The sequence below is a fragment of the Pseudopodoces humilis genome, chromosome 22 (assembly GCF_049639895.1).
Source record: "Pseudopodoces humilis isolate 2021_Gansu_Grassland_sample_001 chromosome 22, ASM4963989v1, whole genome shotgun sequence".
NCBI lineage: Eukaryota > Metazoa > Chordata > Aves > Passeriformes > Paridae > Pseudopodoces > Pseudopodoces humilis.
The window spans coordinates 5,454,568-5,471,876 of NC_142221.1; the positions used below are offsets into that span (position 1 = coordinate 5,454,568).

General features: G+C 47.1%; 1 protein-coding gene across 3 annotated transcripts; it reads right to left on the reverse strand.

Annotated features, from left to right (window-relative positions):
• Positions 1-1,127: 1,127 nt before the first annotated feature.
• MIGA2 (mitoguardin 2) lies at positions 1,128-17,297 on the reverse strand. 3 transcript variants are annotated; one of them, XM_088065828.1, is made up of 16 exons: positions 17,197-17,297; positions 15,762-16,004; positions 14,918-15,113; positions 13,983-14,095; positions 11,939-12,050; positions 11,341-11,480; positions 9,685-9,868; positions 9,489-9,589; positions 8,913-9,028; positions 8,413-8,485; positions 8,092-8,178; positions 7,805-7,903; positions 7,298-7,432; positions 6,532-6,585; positions 5,457-5,573; positions 1,128-5,325 (listed from the first exon to the last, which is right to left on the reverse strand). In XM_088065828.1, exons 2-16 carry the CDS (start codon positions 15,855-15,857, stop codon positions 5,122-5,124), a joined length of 1,827 nt encoding a protein of 608 aa, XP_087921954.1. In that variant the 5' UTR covers positions 15,858-16,004; positions 17,197-17,297; the 3' UTR covers positions 1,128-5,121. The 3 variants fall into 3 exon arrangements, with proteins under 3 accessions (XP_087921954.1, XP_005527311.2, XP_014111805.2); XM_005527254.3 differs by having other exon boundaries at positions 9,751-9,868; positions 14,918-15,128; XM_014256330.2 differs by having other exon boundaries at positions 14,918-15,128.
• Positions 17,298-17,309: the final 12 nt, after the last annotated feature.

A 17,309-nucleotide genomic window follows, 5' to 3' on the forward strand; every position in this document is an offset into this window, starting at 1 on the left:
AAAGAAAGAGGAAATATTTACTGCAGGAGCTCAGTTCAATGAAGAAGACTGCTATGATGGAGCATGAGTGATTTACTCCTTTCATTATTCAAGTTAAATAAATCTCCTCCTTTCCAAGCTATTGAATGTAGAGTTATGCTGGCAGAGTGGATTACATTTGATCTATGTACCATGACAAGTACTGAAAATTGTGGGCTTCATTGCTGTATTCACCCACTCCTTCCTGAACAGGAGAAAAAAATGTCAATACACGGAGCAGCCTTTGCTCTGTGCCTCAGCACAAGAAAGCACAAAGCTCCTCTGGAGCTGTAATGAGTGTGGAGTCTGACTCCATGGAAACTGAGATAAACTCCTTTTAACTCTCTCAACTAATGATCAGGGTGTGGCATGAGACAAAAATTTTCCTATCCACGAACATTTTATTTGCATATATCTGAGTTCATGACAGGCTTGTATTAATGCTAACAGAGACTCCTTTTTACTTTTATTTTTAAGCGTAGGGATGAAATTTTAATCACTGTGGAAGAAACAGCCAACCTGATTCAGTCTGGTTTCTTTATCGTTTGAAAATGAAAGTATTTAAATCCACTGTAGTTTTTTCAGAAGAGCAAGAAGATGATTTTCTTGCCTTGCTCAGCAGATAGGCAGCTCTGATACCAACCCGCAGACTTTAGTCTGGGTTTCACAGAGTTTGGGAAGCTGCTAAGTGCTGCAGGAACTTTGACAATGTTTCAGAGGTTCTGCACTTCACTGGGATTTCTGTTATCTCTTCATCACAATCTGCTCACACCACACCCCAACAGAGCCAAACCACCACGGAAAAATCTGAAAAATGAAACCCCACAGTTTCCAACCACAGCTCAAAGTACAAGGACTTGCTTTGTTTACTTTACATCCCACTTCATCTGTGGACTTGTCAGTAGACCCAGGAAGACTCCCTATGCAATCAAACCCTTTAACTTTACATTTAAACCTTTCAAGTTCCTCATTTCAGCCCTAGGAACAGCAAGTCTTGTTTGATACCGTCACCAGCAGCAGAAGTGTCACCACAACTGTCACCTCAATCAGAAACCAAAGACTGAGTTTCTAGCATGTTTCACTAGGAAATTTAGGAACAAAAACCACAATCATGAAGGAAAGTTTTATTGTACTTGTAATGCCCACATCCTAAGATTAAAGATATTTAAAAAAAAAATTAACTGCAAAGAAAAAGATAGAAGCAAAACAAGAACAGATTTTTACACCTTTAGGAAATCAGAAAGAAAATAGGCACAAGTTTACATTCATTAGTTTCAGAAATGGCAGAGGAATGTTCTACTGAAGATGGATAAATAAAATCCTGTCTTCCCACCTCCCTGTATGAGACACCACAAGTCATGCTTTTCAAAGCCACACTGATCTTGTAGATACAAGGCAGATTTTTCCTCATAATTTTTATATTAATGTGTTTAAAGATCATAAAGACCCTCCTAGAGCCATTTGGCCTAGTCTCTACATACATACTAAAGTACCAAGGATGTACTTTAACCTCTGGTGAAGCTTGTTTCCACCTCCACATAAAAAATGAAAGTCATGCATATTTTAAATTCTGTTTAAGCATCAGACATTATTGAGGGATTTTATTTCATAGCTGCTAAGCCACCTTAAATCCCCATCAGTGTTAAAATCTTGCAAGTGTCAGCCCAGGATGATTTAACCCCTTGAGAATAAGGGTTCATCATTAAAAAAGGTGAATATCTTATCTCAAGGGATTCTACCCGAATACACAGCTGTTACTAATACTGAAGAATTTCTGTTGCTAAACACAATATGCTGGGGAAGGGATTTTCTAGGGATCTCAGGAAGCCAGAGGGCAGGCAGGTGTTCCATCATACCCTTTAACTCCACCTTGCAATACAGGTACAAGAGTCACATTTTGGGCTGGGTGGGATCAGTGGAAGCAGCCTGAGGGCTGCATCCAAAGGACTTGAACACAGCAAGTCCTTGACACCACTGCTCAGGCCAAGAAAAGCTTCTTCCACAGGAACAGCTCCTGTGAACGTGCTGATCCCTGAAGTTCCCTTCAGAGGCTCTAGACACCTTTCTGCCTTTCCTCTCGAGCTACACTGGGACTGGGGAGGGACAAAAAGCAGCAATGAAGTGAGGGGGTGGTGTAGAGAAGTTGTTAACATCCATCCCAGTAAAGATAAAACCAGTTTGTCTCGGCAAACACCCTTGGCTGGTGCAGGACCAAGTCACTGCTGGTAGGAAAAGGCGGAGAACTTGACCTTCAAGAAGCTGCAGATGTTCCCAAGGCAGATTCCTCTTTACCTTCACAGGGAGGGCTGTGTAACCTACTTGCAATAAGGACTAAGGAAAAGCATCAAGCTGTAATAAAACAGTCTTTCTTCATTTCATTGATTAGGAATTTACAATTTCTCAGCTTAAAAAGCCACCGTGCAAGTTAGTGTTTGCTTCAGGGGGACCCTGCTTCAGTATCCTCTCACGCAAGGATGCAAAAGCCCAAAGTCAGCAGCCAGTGTTCTTGTCTGTACACAAAACAGGCAAGCTGCCCAAGCACTGAGGCCAAAGACACTCAAAACATGAAATAAATACACATAAAACAACACTAAAAATGAGAATTTAACAGAACTGATTGTTCAGAATTACAGCCCCTCTCATTATATTAATCTTCACATTTTAGCATCTTTTTAACCACTGTACAAAAGCTGCTGAAGTGACTTTCTTCTAAACCAGCCATACAAGAGCACAAAGCACTATCAACATTCTTTTTTTGGCAAAGTAACTTGCTTTCAGAATATACCATACTTTCAAATCACAGTTTACATGTAGCAGGTGTGTCATGCTAATACATCCTCCATTTCTTCTCTTCCTGCACACTGCCGGGAGCAAGACACCTCAGAGACTTTTCCTAGTTTTAACTGCTGTCTCTTAAATCCTTCTCATAACAGTTTATTCCACGCAGCCTCACTTGGGGCAGCTGCTCCTAATTTCTGTCTCAGCATTGTCCTGTTTATTGCATTAATCTAGTTTCCAGGATAAGCCACATCAGTCTCATGTGCTTACAGAGCACCAGATGTTACTGTGCTCTACAGGCAGCCCCTGCAAACATCTCAGGAGCATTTCAAGGAATCATAGAACCACAGAATGGGTCAGGTTGGAAGGAACCACAGTGGGTCATCTGGTCCCACCTCCCTGCTCAAGGAGGGTGTCCCTAAAACATATGGCACAGCACATTTATCTGCTCCTTTTACATCCTGTTTACTTTTTTTCTCTGTTTACTTCCTTCCTGCTTTTATCGGCAGAATCCACATTAGATATCTGAAGAGGAAGAAAGCATTTGTATTCTCCAAGCCCACGCACTGACTTTCCACTCATATGGAAATTCCAGATTCTTACATATTTTTTCCACTTGCAAAAATACATCCGGGTAAGCCTTGTGTCTTTCACCCAGAACAGGCACAAGGGGTAACAAATCAGTCAGGAACAAAAACAGTGAGGCTGATGTTTTTGTGGAAGTCCTGAAGACCTCCTCATTCCGAGGGTTGGACTTGGACTTATATGTGGACTAAAACAGAAGAAGGCACAGGCTGGATCTCTACTTTTATTTGTGGCATTGTACTCATGGAGGACTCAGCAAATCATTGCAAACCTCACACAAAAGCCAAGACTGCCTCAAACCAATGAAGCTGAGTCAGAGAGGTTAGGCTGGATATCAGGAAAAGGTTTTCTACCCAGAGGGTGGTTGGGCATTGAACAGGCTCCCCAGGGAAGTGGTCACAGCACCAAGCCTGAGTTCAAGATGTTTGCACAACTCCCTCAGCACATGGTGGGAATGTTGGGGTGTCCTGTACAGAGATGGAAGTTGGACTCAACCCTTATGTGTCCCTTTCAACTCAGCATATTCTATTATTCTGTGATTTTTATGATTCACTAAGTCCAGCACGCTCCACTGCTGCTGTCCTACATGAGTATGCAACTCAGCTCACATGCCGAAGCAGCCAGATTCCAGGTGCTGGCTAGGCAATCAGGATCACAGCATTTGAGAAGCACTACCATACACACACACACATTTGATCATTGCCCAAAATTATGCTGTGTTTCTTAGAACTGACAGACTGTAAAGAGTCATTTCCTCTATAGAAACTTAATCCCAGCTCTCCAACTAGTCACATAACCTCACATCCAACATCTGCACCTCTCACTACCCTTTGCACAACAGCAATAGGCACCACATTATTACCCTTTCCCCCTGCTTGTACACTCCCCACACCTCCTACCCAGCAAAAGCTGCTGCTGGCTCATTCTGAAATCCAGCAAGGCACTTTGATGGATGTCAAAGACTTCGTGCAAGCACAGGCAGGATGCAAATCCCCCCCTCCTGACACTAACCTGCCTTAGGGGCACACATAGACCTCAGCAACCTCCTAAGCAAGGATGACCAGCACGCAGAGCTTGTCATCTGGTCTGCAAAGAGCAGCAATACCAAGGGAACAGACCAATTTCCCTAGAGCTTCAGACTGCTTACAGAAGTCTGCTTCTTCAGTGCTTTACAGAACTATTTCTTCCTCCCTGGGAAAGAAATCTTTGCTAGTCACATTGCATATGTTACCACACTTAGGGTAAAAATCAGCAGTAATTAATGGCTGTAGGAACACAGCAGAGAAGAACAGTAATAAAAATCCCAAAGCAAGCAAAGCCTCCTTGAGAAGCTAATGGTCAAGTGGAAAATTTACCAACAATATTCCTGTTCCCACATACAATCGTAAACGTCAGGGATTAATCTCCCAGAAAACACAAAGGCAAAACAGGTACATACATTGCCCTATTCAAGAGAATTGGGCAAAAATCTGGGCCTGGGCAGCTCAGGACACAATGTATATATGAAACATCGAAAGTAATAATAATGACAGGAAGGTGGAACAAAGAAGAAATTCAAACCATAAGTTGGCAAGTGGTCCTGGATCCATCCCAGCAAACACTACTGGCTACAAAAAGCAGAAGGTCCCACCAGATTGCTGTGTGTTCACAGTCTTGCTGCCACTGCTGCACTTTGCAGGTAGTTTTATCCATCTCTGGAAGGAAAAGGTCCTTGTACAAAAGTGTTTTCCTCGACTGCCATCAGATGAGCTCCTCCTTCAGCGGCTCGGTTTCCCCAGGAAGCATGCCATTCATCTCCGGGGAAGTCTCGGTGCCCAGATATCCTAAGAGGATCTCGCTGCGCCGCCGCGACAGCTGCAAAATGTCCTCTGCCAGCAACTGCACTGTCGTGTACCTCACATTGTCGAAGTCAAACATGTCCTTCAGATACTGCACGATCTGGTGCTGCAAGAAAAGGAAAGTTTACAGTCAGACCTCCTTCACCTGCCAGTACCAGCCACCAAGGGCACACATCAGCAGTTTGACACCAGCAGACGGGAGTCCCACACAGATGAGGTACAGAAAAGCCACCTTACCTTGAAGAAACTGCAGACTTCAGATAGCTGCTGCTTGGGCCCCAGAAAACCAAAGGCTAGAACAGGACTGACATGCTCCGATACGGAGTAGAAATGAGAGATAAAGCCATCTGGTACCTGTCACAGGGAAGGACAGAATTAGTTGGTCTTCATTCTCAGACAGAATTAGCACCTTATACCATATCAACCACCAACTTCCCTGCCAGAAAGCTTCAGTAACTTTAGTAAAGAGCTATTTGGAACATCTCTTCCTGCAAAACTACATTTATCTTTCAGGTCCCTTGAAGGATGACTAGAGCTTTTTATCTTAATGTTTCTAAACTGCTATTTCAAGAGGGAAATGAACAGAAGAAAATGAAAAGCAATCACCAGCCAGCCTTTATAGCCTCTATTTATAATTTGCTGACCAAGCCAGGAAAGGACATACAAATATCCAAGGCAGAGCTACTGCATGACAGCACCAGTAGAGCTTCCAGTGCTCTCATTTCTCTCTGTGCCATCTCAGGAGCCAGACACTGTCGTACCAGCTGGCAGTGGGATTGAGCTGAAAACTTGCCAGAGGCCACAAAACCTGTGGCAGAACCAGGGTTGTGAAGTTGTGGCTTCCTGTTCCCCTGCTCCATAAAATCTGCTGTGATACTTTAGGAAGTCACAGATTTAAGTGAAACTCATCAAGTAATGGCCAATTAGCATCACCCCTGGGGAGCAGAGCAATGCCTGGACCATTCATTTTGCTGCCAGCAAGGAAAGTACAATTCAGGAGCAGTCCCTTGCTGCTTGGGGTCTGTGGCCATTCCTACAGTATTGTGAGCAGGGAGAGGGAATACCAGACAGGCAACACGGTCATTTGATTCCCTCACATGAAGAAAAAGGGAGAATAAACTCAGACTGATTCAGTAAAATACTGATGGCATAGCACTGGAGCAGCAGAACCCCAGGGCTCTAAAGCATCACAAAGAACATGACTGGGTTCAGTCTTCTACCACTTAAGATTATGCACTTTGTCAAGATCTATGTGTTCTCTTTCCAGCCTCGAATACATTAGATTCTTTCACTTTTGATTAATTTTGCTTACCATCAGAAGCCTCCTTTTTGCTTTCAGAACTGACCAGCAAGCAGTTGCTAGAGCCTACAATTAACACAGAGAGCCCATTAGTTACTGGGATTGTTTTTAAAAACCAAAAGTTTACCAACACATTGTCATCAAAACATCAAAACAGTCACCCTTTGGTGCTAACTCTAAATTGACAAAATTGAAGCAAACTGGAAGCAGATTTAGCCACTTCAGATCCATTCCAGAGAAGCCAAAGGGTTTTTGAAGATTGTTAATATGATCTGACATAGTTGCCCAACAGCCCAGGATCCCCTGTAAGCAGACAGCTGTTACACAGTGCCATTTTACTCTCAGTCTATCAAACTAATCAGTCTTAAAAATACAGCTGGGGGCAGGACTAAAGGAAAGCTTTCCAATTTGAGCTTCAGTGTCTGCTGAGGTACGGCCAGAATCAATGGCCACATGCTAAAACCCAATATTTTTCCCTATATTTTGGCACTTTTATTCTCATTCATAAAAATAGGTGCTGTCATCTTTTAACATCTCCATGGTATCATTGATAAAGGCACCTAGAGCCATAAGTCTAGTTGCCAACCAGATGCTTTCAAAATAAGGAAAGCTTTCCTGTAAACAATTTCCGTGCACAAGAAGACTGTTGTTTAGAGCTTCAGGAAAGCGTGGCATTTATAAAAAGAGAATTCAGCTCAGCCAGGAAAGATGAGGTTATGCTCTTTTCTGGCCTTGGCACTGATCTCGCACTCACACCAACACTCCCTGTCTCACGCACCGTCTCCTTGAAGCTGTCGGACAGCCAGCGGTTACGCAGCACAGCCAGCACGGAGGAGGGAGGGTTCTCTAGATCCTCAAAAGCATCCATGAGGATGAAGTCCAGCACAATATCAAAGAAGCTCATGCACACCACCTGTCAGGGAGCAGAATAGTCTGTAAAGGGAACAGGTTTTAAAAAGACAGACAGGTTCTTTTGGCTTGAAGCAAGAAGATCTAACAAGCTGAAGTCAATGTAATTGCATTTCAACAGCAGGTCTTTCACTCCTGGGCCATTTCTACATATGCATTATAATACAATCACAGTGGTTTGGCTTGTAAGGGACTTTAAAACCATCCAGTTCCATCCCCTGCCATGGGCAGGGACGCTTTCCACTAAACCAGGTTGCTTCAAGCCCCATCCAGCCTGGCCTTGAGCACTTCCAGGGATGGGAATTCCACAACATCTCTGGGCAAGGATTGTCTTCCAACTCCACTGCAACTCTGTAAAGACAATGTCTTTACCAACCCCTCTTCCCTCGAGCTCCTGCTGAGTGGTCGGCCAGGTCTCTTGCTTCAAGGCATAATGCAGCATCTCCTCGTAGCTTTCCAGGAAGGCTTTGGGATTCTGGGAGAGCAGAGAAACAAAACAAAAGTTTGACTACTCGGATTTGAGCTGACATCAACATCACAGTAGTCACCAGCATGCTGATGAAGTTTTCTGCTTCCAACATCCTGGACAAATTCTGAGTTGGGATGGGGGAACAAGTATCCCTGTGCTCAAGACACAGTTTAGTTGTTACACAATCTTCCTACCTTTTCAGCTTTTGTCATCAGTCCTATCACCATCTGCTTCCCAACCTCCCCAAAAAACAGCTGATTGCTTTCATCCTCCAGCAGCTCCTGCAGAGGGAACACAGATGTCTCATGTGTCTGTCTCATGTCTCATGAGCACCTACACACCCTCAAATTCTGAGTTGGGGAAAAAAAAAAAAAGGGCAGGACATGAAGCAGTGCAATGCTGCACACACCAGTGTCATTAACCTTTAATAAGCTGGAAACAAAACTGTGATCTCCAGGAACATGCTGCTGGCAACCATGTGCCATGGAAGTCTGGGAGTCTGGAGCCATTCTCACCTGGAATGCCTGCCTGACACAATGCAGCTTTGCCAGGAAATCCTGGTCACTGTAGCAGCCAAGGAGCTCTGTCCTAGAAGGAAAGGGGAAGAATTGTGTAAATTCTGGTTCTGATATTGGTGTTCATACAACTATGGTCCCCTAAAAACAAAAAACTAAATTCCCCGTCTGTGCATAGGAGAAAGGAACAGAAAGGAACATTCCCTTTATCCAGCTCCCTGGGGGAACAGAGCACCTCTGCCAGGCTGGTACAGGACTACACCAGCCTCCCAGAACAGTCACACTCTCTATCATTAATTTCCTGCGACAATTACTCTTTCTTAACATGCAAGTCCCTAAAATCTGGAGTTAATTCCCTGGGAAGGCCAAACCAACAGGAAGGATGCTGTGATTTTATGACCCCAGATGGTTATTCTGGTTATGGGGCTGCTGAAAGGCAGATGATATGTTCACAGCGCCCCAGGGGACACAAGGTCCCACAGCTCCAGCTGGCTCTTCACCTCAGCGTCCGGCACGCGACCTTCCCTTCTTTCACCAACTGCAGAGCTTCTTCATATGCTGCCACTGGCCTGGAGAGATGGAATGGCATTTCCTCAAAGGGGAGGGAGTCAAAGAGCTGTAGAGGTAACAAGAGACATGGGAAGAACAGAATGAGCTCATTAAATATTTGCAAATACACAAGTGACTGCACACAAGCAAAGTGAGTCTTCTTCAGAGAATCTTCAGCTAGCAAAGTTTGTCACTGACAATTGTTTCACATAAAGATATTCCTTTTTTCACCAAAAGCTGTCTCAGCTCTGTCACTGCTCAATATCCTATAAAATTTACACGACCAAGCCATCTTACACTGGAGAACAGCACTTTCCTAGCTGTTATGGCAGTTTTCTATAGTAGATAACAAGATGACATGGAAGTGCTTCTTGGAAAAACCTGCACCATCCCCCTAAGTAAAATCTTTTCCTAACATCCATCATGAACCTCCCAGCCTGGGGTTGTTGCTCTGTGTTTGATCATCTTCCTCTCCCAAGATGTGTTTGGCTCTGCTGCCTTTGTGCATTCCCTGACACTTCAGTCACCTCTGCTGCAGAGAAGAAGGAATCCTCTGAAGCTGAGCTGTCTTCATCATCCGTCCGCAGCCGCAATGATCCATCCGCCAACGGAAGCATCAAAGTCTTCTCTGGAGGAGAGAAAGAAGCCACATGTGTTCATGGACCACCATTTCTCTTAGCTCCTGTGCTCTCTTCCACTCTCACTTTGTCACTCCTCCTTTACCTGGCTTACAGAAAAGACATAAAACCAGACACGAAATTGGCATTTTACTGCAGCTGGGTGCCCTACCCAAATCGAGCAGCACGCTGTCTGACGGGAGCGAGGAGCCAAACTCTTCCTGGAGGTGGTAGGCTCGGTGCAAGAGGGACTCCAGCTTCTCAGCAAACTCCCTTTTCTGGGACTCCTCCTGGAACACACATAAATGTCACCCTTAGTTAGCCAGCTGGGTACATACAGATTGGACAGCACAAATACAGGAGGAAATTTTCAGTAAAAATGGGATTTGCAGTCTGCAGATTAAATGATTAAAAATAAAAAGAGAGAGGAGTCATTAATCCTACAATGCAGCTAATAATGCACAGGGAGGAAAGCTTCTACAGAGCCTACTCAAACCCTCTGGCTTTTGAGCTTCACTATTTTGTTTTCCTGTTAAAAAAGGAAGAAAGAACTAAAGAACTTTAACCTTCTACCCAGAAAAACAGGTATTTTAATAAGTTCTACACCACTTAAATCTCCTGCCTTTTGACTTTAGCCTAGCTTCCAGGAGAAATCACATCAGGAAACTTGTGTTGAATATAACAGGATATCCAGAACTGGATAACAGAATATTTAGATTAAGGTGCTGGGCATAATCAAAGCTTGCTGTAAGCAACACAGGAGGATGGAGAAAAAAAAAGGTATGGGGAAAATAAGACTTAAACAGCATCTTGCCTTCATGTCCCTATGTTTGCATGAGTATCTCACCCAGAAGACAGAAGTATTAGCAAGAAGCACAAAATCTATTTTCATAATGAATCAACCAGTTTTAAGGCAGTTTTAGAAACACTACAGGGCCCTTCAAGGAGAGCCAAAAACAACAGAATCCAGATTTGACTTGGATAAATATTATCCAGCACAAAAGACAAATGTCCCACATACTTACTACACCAGACTCTGTTTACAAAAGGCTGGGAACACTTTTTTTCCACTGAGAACTCCTGGAGAGTTGGGAGTTCAGCTCCTTTCACAGTCCTGAGTTATAGCAGGGTTTTTCAGCTTTGTGGCTGTCACTGAGCCATTCTAGCTTAGATCTCCTTTAACACAGGTATTGTGTATAACCTCAAGTATTGTGTATATTCCTCAAGTCCCAGACAGCAAGGGGCTGTCCAAAAGTCCTTGTTGCTGTAGCTGCAGAGGCTGAGTGAGGTACACATCTCCCTGCAGGGACCATACTCAGCTCCTACCAAATTACCACTGCTATCCTCTTCCACACACACAGAGCTGGGCTCTGCTCTCCACCCAGCTCCCAGAAGTGGCAGTGACCACCAAGATCTCCATTTTAAATGCATTAAAAGTTAGAGACAACACTGCCAGCCAAAGCAGTGCTGCATTCATCACAGCCTTTTCTCACCACAGGCTGTGCCATGGGAGGACACGTGTGACAGTGAGTGACAACAAGGCTGGGAGGTGGATGGAAACGCTGGGGAATGAGGGGGCGAGACGTATTAAGAAGAGAAAGAAATTAGAAACACCCACTCCCATTGCATAAGGAAGCTGTAGATACAGACAGCTCTTAAACAGAGTCTGGCTTGACTCTGCACTTACTTTGCTCTCCTTTTAACCTCCCAGTGTTTACTGCTTCCAGCACCCAGGCTGGCCTTTCAGCATGTGGGGACCTACCTCTGAAATGTTCTCAGACATGCTCTCTTGTTGTTTCCTGCTGTCCCAGGTCACAGGGGTGCTGGTACAAGCACTGTCCCTCTGCCTGATGCTCAGTGCCTGTTCCCATTTCTGCAGGGCCTCCTCAAACAGCTCCATGCCTGGAAACCAAACCAAATACTTGCTGTGAGAGTCCCGGGGCACTCAGGAACAAAGAGATACAGGATGAGTCTTTGCTCACTCAGACAATCCAGCTAAGAGGGAAATCCCTCCCTAACAGAAAGAATAAACATATTCTATTTCTTTCCTGTTTAAATATGTTTTATTCTGGATTAGAAGGAGAACATCATCCATGTTACTGCCAAAACACTGTTCTCTGCACATGACGAGCCTGCTTCTCAAGAACAGTAATTTGAAAGTAAATTATTCACTGACAAAAAAGGTTTGATTTTTTTTTAAAGAAGATGGGATTTTTATTTGAGCTTCAGCTGAGAATGGAAGGGAACTTTTGTTAGAGTTCTACATTGACCTACTGATGCTCTGTCAATTCTCACCCCCTTCTTGCTCTCACAGTGATAAACAACCCCTCCAGAGCAATGTTACCCTTGTGCCTGCTTACCTTGAACATAGAGGCTTTCTGCACTGGAATCACCAATGGCTCCAGCATCTCCCATTGCCTGGGCCTCCCACATCCCTGGGGGTATTGGACTTGAGGAGTTGACTGCTACCATCTGCAGGAAGGGAGCAGAGGGCAGCATATGCCTTTTGAATTCTCTTAGAGATGATAAGATCAAACAAACACCACCAGCCTTCAGTAAAAGGACATTTTCCTTCCCCATGTTTGCCCTTGTGGAGGGCATTGATAGAGGAAACAACCCAGGAAAGCTCCAAAGCAATCGCTACAAAGGCATTGGGATTTTGATGGAAAGCTCATGTCAGCCCCAGCTGCCTGTACAAAAAAACGCTGGAGGTGACAAAAGAAACAGTTTCCCAGAAAAAATACAGCTGAGGATTCCCCAGAGGGGAAGGGGAATCCTCACTCTTCTCCTTTGTAACCAGACCCTCTCCTGGGAGGGCTGACAATCCACACACCAGTGTCATTTCAGCTTTGTCCGGTTTCACACCAGGGCATCAATGTCTTCTAAAGTCCGACCCAACAAAGTGCTGGATTTAACACTATCAGTGACCAGTGTTTTCCTGTGGCTTACAGAAGGATGTCCAAACATGTGCCTGGTACTAAAAAAAGGCTACAATAATCAGCTGACAGAAGAATTCCTATCCTGCCTCCATTGATCAATCTTTGTGGAGTGTTAATAAATCACCTTGAGATCCCAAACTGCAAATCATCAGTTCACTGCTGCCAATTTACTTACTGGATGGCAAAGAGGAGCCCAGGAAGCAAATGAGAGCAGGCAAAACCTGCATCTGTGCAAAGGATGAGCTGTTTTTCCACCAAGTAATATAAAAACTCGAAGTACAGGGTCAGCTCATCTGTACAGAAACAGATGCCTCTCCATGGGGATATCCCCACTCAGGCACCAGCAGCAGAAAAAGGTATTTATAGATTGCTATTTATTTAAAGAGAAATAGAACTCCAGTGATACAAAACCTGGACAGCATCTGTGTGAACTGAGAAGCCACGGGGGAATTACACGGATGTGAATCCCTGTGGAGGGGAGAGGCCAGAGCTGAACACATCCCATCACAGCCCAGCTCCCCAGGGAATGCTGTGCCTGCCCAGCGCCGTGCCAGCACTGCCGCCTGCTGGAGACACACCTCGGCCAGCACGCTTTTGGCAACTCCTGGTGCTTTAGCTGTACTAAAAACAGCAACACCAGCATGTGCTGAGGAGTGCTGGCACCCAACAGCTCCTTTCAAAGGGGTGATTTTTCCCTCTCCTTGCCCCTGCATTGCCAAGCAGCCGCTGAGCTCAGGCGATGATGAGAGAGGGCTTTGCAGCAACTCACAGAGGTTTATCTGTGTCCCCCCTGCTCCAACAGCTCGTTAGCTCTGAGCAGTGGGGATGTGAAACAGGTCTTGAAGACACAAATGCTTCTAGTTTTGGTCTCACAAAAGGTGGATATAAGCACCGATGGCTTCTCCTGCCTGGTTAAGCCTGAATTACCTGTACTCACAGGCTGCTTTTTTGGCTTTGGAGGAGGCAGAATGACTAGGCTGTGTTCTCACCCTGATGTTTCCTGAACAGAGCTATCAGATTTTGGTAGTTAATTTGGTTTTAAGAACAAAGCAAGCTGTGAGCAGCCCCAGCACAGAAGGGAGGGGCCGCTAGGCCACCCAAACCCCCACCAGAGAGGGAAGCAAACAAGCTCCCCATTGTTTTGAGACCCAGAAACAACCCAGCCTAATTCCTTGAGGGGGTCACAGAGAATTCCAAGGAATCATGGCCATATCCCACAGGGAAATCCCCCCTGCAACTTCTCCTTGGCCAAAGAATTGGCCAAGGAACCCTGGAGCTCCTGGCCACAAAACATTTCTGCTCACAGGGAACTCCAGACACTCAGTGCAAGGTTAACATCAGAACCCACCCTACAATTATACTGCAACCTGTTCTGCTCCATGGGCCAGCACAAGCCCAAGGACTTGGTGATCTCGTGACAGGTACGTGCACTGACATCTCCCAGCCCTGCTAACAAGGTCCTTACCGAGGCAAGGCTGTGGGAGGAACTGGAATGTTTGCTGGGCTCAATGGAGGAAATCCCGCTGAGAGTGTCATTGCTCTTGCTGCCAGGGCTCTGGACTCTCCTGCTGGAATATCCTGCAGTTGGGAAGGTCACACAAAAACAGGATTTTAGGCTCAGGTGACTGCAGTAGGGAATAGGGAGGGGAACATCACCTTTTCCAGTGTAACTATGAGTGGGCAAAGCAGTATCCAATACCTAGAAATAAGCCATGCATCTCCTGTCTGCTCTGCTTTGCTCTGAGACTGTGTCAGTGGAGATCTGAGGCTGAGGAATGTATTCACTGCTTACGGACAGCAAGAGGCAAGTGGAAACAATCAAGCAAAAACTCCTCCACCTTCCCTCAGAACAGGCAGAATACAGACACTGCTGCCTTGATTTTCATGTTTCACCAAACAAATGCTTAATCCCTAAAGTGCTGTGCTGAGGGTTTGGGTCAGTCTTACCCCTAAAATCAGTACAAGCATGTGAGGAAGCTGCCCAAGGTCTGGGAGTCACCACAGAGCTGGATGGACACTCCCAACTGCCCAGCCTGGCTCAGGCCACCCTCCTCTCCCTTCAGCTGAGCACTGACATCACGAGATCAATGCAGAACCAGGTCACTCCGTGCCCGTTATTATTGGGGCAGCCTGGTAATGGTCCACAGGCTGCCTACAAAGGGGATGGGAACTGCAAACCTCAGGGAAAACATCAGGACACCTTTTGTTCCCAAGGACTGTGAGCTCAGAGCCTCTCTCCCTTTGCTCCCCAAACCCCATGCTCATGGCACTGTGCTTCAGAATTCCCACTTCATTCCACATTGGAGCACTACACAAATGGCTTTGCTTTCCTCTCCCCACACCTTCCCATCGCTCCCTGTACAACCTCTCTGGGGATTTTTCCCTTTTTGCAAGGCAAACCTTTCTTCACGGAGGAGACCCTCCTGGTTGGCAGGATGGGCACTGTGATCCCTCCTGGCTTAAAGCCACACTTGTCCGGAGCAATTTGCTTCTTTCGGCGGCGCCGTCGCTTCAGCTGATGAGCTGCAAGAGCCAAGGCCACCGTCCCCAGAGCTGTGGCAAACAGCACCTTGCGCAGGCCTGGAGAGAGCCGCAGCTGAGAGAAGACAGACTTTAAACACAAAAGAAATGGAAGAGCAACAATGAAAAACCAATTCCACTGCCCTTTAAATAAGAAAAACTAATTAAAAACAGTGTTAAACATGAAACACCCTGGCTTTACCCTCCCACCCATAAAACACACCCCCTGCTACACAAATGAGACATAGCAGCAAAGAGACTGTGGAGCATCATTTTGACAGGACCTGGAGAACTCGATCCTCACTGCCAAAACACACTGCAAAATCTGCACACAGCCTGGGACAGATGCAATCCAGGTTACCCAAATTCAGCTCTGAAACCCTGCTGTGAAGCTGAGCTTTACTGCTCCAAGTGCTGCATCACTACAAGTGGGGAACATATTACTCTTCTTTAAAAGACAAGTCTTTTTTTAGCGCCTTTGATGAAGAGAAAGATTGAACCTGGGTGTTCTTCCAGGGAGGGATGTGGGAAGCGCTTTTCTCTCCTCTCCAAACCCACTCAGAACAACTCTCTTCTACCACCCCAAACTCCCCCTGCAACTCCTCCAATCTCTCAAACTGCCCAGGTCTCCCATCACCACCCCACTGTGCCTCCATCTGACACAGACAACCCCGCAGAGCCAGCCCAAGAAATACGACAGGAAAACCTTTCCCTCTCCTTGTACCTGCCCAAATGTCGTGTAAACGAACACGGGGATCTCTGCCACGGTCATTGCCAAGGCCTGCATGATGGACATTCCCTCTGTCCTCCTAAATGCCATGTCTGCACGAGGATCTGGGCACCTTGAGGAGCCGCCACGGGGAAGGGCACTTGTGGATGCTGTGTGAGCTGCTCACAAAAGAATCCAACTTTTGTCTGACATCTGGCTCAGAGTCCTGGAGTTGGCCTTCATCCAACAATCCTCCTCCTGCGGGAAGAGAGGGAAAATCAGGTGAGTGAGGGGAGAGCATGTCCTGCTCCTCCCTGCACTGCACTTCAAAAAACACACACCAGGTCACTTGAAGCAGCAAATCTAAAATATCTTCTTACCAGCAGCAGCAATTCCTCTGCTTGTCCTACCAACCACAGGGACAGATTCCCAAACTGCTGTACAGCAGCAGCACCCTGGGATTTGACAGCTCCCAGAGATTTCTATATGTACCAGACCTGGCTGCACATGGCTGAAGGGATTTTGTTTGCGGTCCCCGTATTAAAAAAATGTCCCAATTATCCCAAATAACCATACACACATTTTCATTGCCAAAACCCTGCTTTCACACAGTTTTCTGCGCATCACAGCCCTGCTCAAGAGCCACCAACCAAAAGGGGTTTTGCCCAGGAGGTTCCAGCACTGCCAGCGGGGCTGGGCAGAAGGAGTGAGCGGTTCTGTCAAGGACAGAGCGACAGCAGGCACTGAGGTGTGACCACAGAACACATCAGTGCGGGTGACAAAGCGCTGTCCCCGCCCGACACCCACCCCGCACCCACTGCCCCCAGCACCTTATGGAATGTTCTCCGGGCAGTGGGAGCCCGCAGGGACCGGACACCGGACATGGGCTCTCCCCACAAGGTTAAACACAACGTCCTGGTCACAGCAGGGATGAGAAGAGCCAAGTGCAATGAATTTTCGGCACAGAAAGCAGCCTGGGGTTACCGTACCGGGATAGGGAGTACAAGCACCGAGATCCCAAGGCAGCCCCTCTGTCCGGGCATCTCCCCCAGCCCTGCCTGCCGTGGGCACCCAGCACCGGGGGTTCAACCCACCGGCCCGGCGGGGAGCGTCCCGCGGGGCCCCCCCCACCTGCACTGCAGCACGCGGGGCCCAGCAGAAGGGGCCCCCGCTCCCCCCGCAGCATCCCCCCGCACCCCCGCATCCCCCCCTGCGCCCTGGGGTGCCTCGCACCCCTGCTGCATCCCCGGGCCCCTGCATTCATTCACCCCGGGGCCATCCCCGCCGGCCCCGCAGCCGGAGATCCCGCACCCTCCTCGCCTCCCACCCCCATGACCGGCTTCAGCCGGGGGTCCCCGGCTCGGCGCTCCCCTCTGCTTCACTCCCCCCTAACGATGGTGCGGCCCGGCGGGCCCGGCCGCCGTGAGCGGGCGCGGGCGGCACCACTCACCGCGGCGGGGGGGGCGCGCGGCCCCGCTCGGCGCCCTCTCCCCGCGCCGCGCGCCATGGCCGCGGAAGGGCAGCGTCTCCTTCCCCCGCGCCGCAGCCCACCCCGCGTGGGGG